Below are 3402 nucleotides of genomic sequence, written 5' to 3'. Positions count from 1 at the left end.
TCCTGATATTTGAATAAATGAAGAGCTTTAGACACAAATCCTACAAAAGAGTCGACCATGTTACTGTCCTGTCACTAACACGTGCATTCATTACATTGAAGACCCTTTTCAATAGATATTGTTGAGGCTATTCTACCACTGCCTCTGGAAAAATGCATTGTGAAAGAATGGCAGAGGTTAGGTTGACACTGGCATGCACAGACGGTTCCATGAAAAGGTGAGGCACGGAGGCGGTGGGAGGCGAAGGTGGGGACGCTTACAGGTATATAAACAAGTTGGGATTCTAGTCGGCCACCAGTTATCGGCTTCGACTTGACTCAACCCAGACGACTTCAGAGGTGAAGTCTTCCACGATCATGAGAAACAACAAGAAATTTAGTATTCTTGGACTCATAGGTAAGTATGGTCCTGCTGGACCTTTTCGTTTCGTTGATCAATAGGTAACTTTCAGTACTCTAACATCAAGTTAAGTGTAGTCCTCTAAAAAGAAGCAGCAGACACACACACACACACACACACACACACACACACACACACACACACACACACACACACACACACACACACACACACACACACACACACACACACACACACACACACACACACACACACACACACACACACACACACACACACACACACACACACACACACACACACACACACACACACACACACACACACACACACACACACACACACACACACACACACACACACTTGTGGCGCAGTGGTAGAGTTCTCGGCTGCCACTACGGTGGTCTGGGTTCGAATCATGCCTAGGGCTGAAAATAATTTCAGTATCGCTGCACTGCAGGTCGTTACTCCAAGTCTTGGGGGTTGGGTGTGTGGGCGTGTAAGGTCACAGTCTCACCCATAGATCGGTCATACATGACCTCTGAGCTCTCCTCCGGGAGGGAAATAGCTGTCGATCACGAGTCCAACACGTGATCCAAGACCATGGTGAATCACACATACATACACATGCGAGTACACACACGCATAAATCTATATATGAATATACACATACATATGTACATACATATACATAAACATATATACCTATACAAATAAACTGGCATTCTGTTTGATAAACTTTATATTCTTGTTACAGCGGGAGCGTAGAATCTGAGACATGGGAACGGACATGTGTTTCCTCATTCCTTTCTCATGTGACTAATTGGAGATAAGGTTCTTGTATTCTACCTAAACGGATTACGAAAGCAACATTTGAGATATCTTTGCTTTTACTTTCCGAAGGTGAATTCATTACCTGAAAGAACATGTTGAAAAAAAATGTCATTGATTTTATTAGAAACAATCTAAAATGAGAATTTAGTCACTTGCATGATTAATATGAATGAAAAAAATGCGTTCTTAACCTCAGTAATACTGTTAAGTCCACAATCAGATGAATTAGATATTTTTGCAGTAGTCAGTTTATATTGAGTGTTAATCACAGCAATATTTCGCTGTTGCAGCTCGTAGATATAAATAAGACGATGTAATGTAACTCAGTACTACAATAGTTAGGTCTATGTGACAGGTCATTATTTTTTCTTCACTGGGTCACCATTTCATGAAAATGCATGAGAGTGGAAAACAAATGCATTAATCACCATCTCATATCATACACACACCCAAATACACACACACACACACACACACACACACACACACACACACACACACACACACACACACACACACACACACACACACACACACACACACACACACACACACACACACACACACACACACACACACACACACACACACACACACACACACACACACACACACACACACACACACACACACACACATACACACACACACACACACACACACACACACACACACACACACACACACACACACACACACACACACACACACACACACACCCGGCTGCCACTCTGGCGGTCCGGGTTCGAAACCCGCCCAGGGCTGAAATAATTTTGAATCGCTGCGCTCCGGTTTGTTACTCCAGCTCTTATGGGCGGAGAGTTGTGTGTGTGTCTGTGTGTGTAAGGTCACAGCATTACCCATAGATCGGTCATATATGAGCTCTGAGCTCTCTTCCGGAAGGGAAATAGCTGTCAATCACGTGTCCAACACGTGATCCAAAACAATGGTGTTGAATCACACACACACACACACACACACACACACACACACACACACACACACACACACACACACACACACACACACACACACACACACACACACACACACACACACACACACACATATATATATATATATATATACATATATATCTATATCTATATATATATACATATAGATATATATATATATATATACACAGATATGACAGAATTAGACACCAATCAATTGATACAATTAAAGTGCTTATAAATGGTCACAATGTGAATATCTAATACTTGAATGACATCCCTTTGCTTTTTTCAATGCAAGGACCCTTCTAAGCATGCTAGTGATGTTTTACGTGGTAATACTAAGAGTTCGGGCTTTGAAGACGGCTTCCTGTTCTTATTGCGAAGTTGTCGGTCTAATATGCCCTAGAGGTGTTCAATACGGTTCATATCCTGGGACTGACTTGGCTATGGAAGTTTCCTGATCTCATTTTGGCTTAACCAGTTTTGCGTTGTTTGAGCAGTGTGACAAGGAGCTCCATCTTCCATAAATAGGAAGACATTTTTACTCATTCTATCACTGGAGAATATTGGAATGAATCCTTCCTTTAATATAGACATACACACACACACACACACACACACACACACACACACACACACACACACACACACACACACACACACACACACACACACACACACACACACACACACACACACACACACACACACACACACACACACACACACACACACACACACACACACACACACACACACACACACACACACACACACACACACACACACACACACACACACATTTGCCTGAATTGATGTTTCCTTGACACTCCACAAGCTCTGATCGACGATCACTCATTCAGGACAACCTGAATGAGGTTTTGTGCCCTTTTGCCCTCTCTGGTGCGATCACTCTATTAACAGTAGAAAGGTTAATAGATTTTCAGATATTTTGCATTGACTAAGTCCACCTTCATGTTGACCCACAATACGACCTCGTTGAAATTCAGATAGGTCTACTGCTCTTTTGGTTCGGTCATGTTTGATTAATCTTGTATGTAATTTGAAACACAAATCTAGGTAAATAACATATTGGGTAAATTTGAATAACGTAGAAATGCATTTTTCTTGGTGTCTATTCAATTCTGTCATGTCTTTGTATACATACATACATACATACATACATACATACATACATACATACATACATATATATATATATATATATGTATATATATATATATATATA

General features: G+C 41.2%; 1 protein-coding gene across 1 annotated transcript in view; it reads left to right on the top strand.

The window, feature by feature from the left end:
• Window positions 1–263: 263 nt before the first annotated feature.
• The window catches only part of LOC143041521 (uncharacterized), a 4598-nt gene continuing 1459 nt past the window's right edge, over window positions 264–3402 (top strand). Inside the window, exon 1 of the mRNA XM_076213489.1 lies at window positions 264–396. Coding sequence (XP_076069604.1) covers window positions 357–396 — 40 coding nt within the window. The 5' untranslated portion in view covers window positions 264–356. The remainder of the gene's footprint in view (window positions 397–3402) is intronic.

This window comes from Oratosquilla oratoria, chromosome 31 (assembly GCF_046742065.1).
Source record: "Oratosquilla oratoria isolate Oo_2021 chromosome 31, ASM4674206v1, whole genome shotgun sequence".
NCBI classification, from domain to species: Eukaryota; Metazoa; Arthropoda; class Malacostraca; order Stomatopoda; family Squillidae; genus Oratosquilla; species Oratosquilla oratoria.
This window is presented reverse-complemented; position numbering and strand designations above follow the sequence as displayed.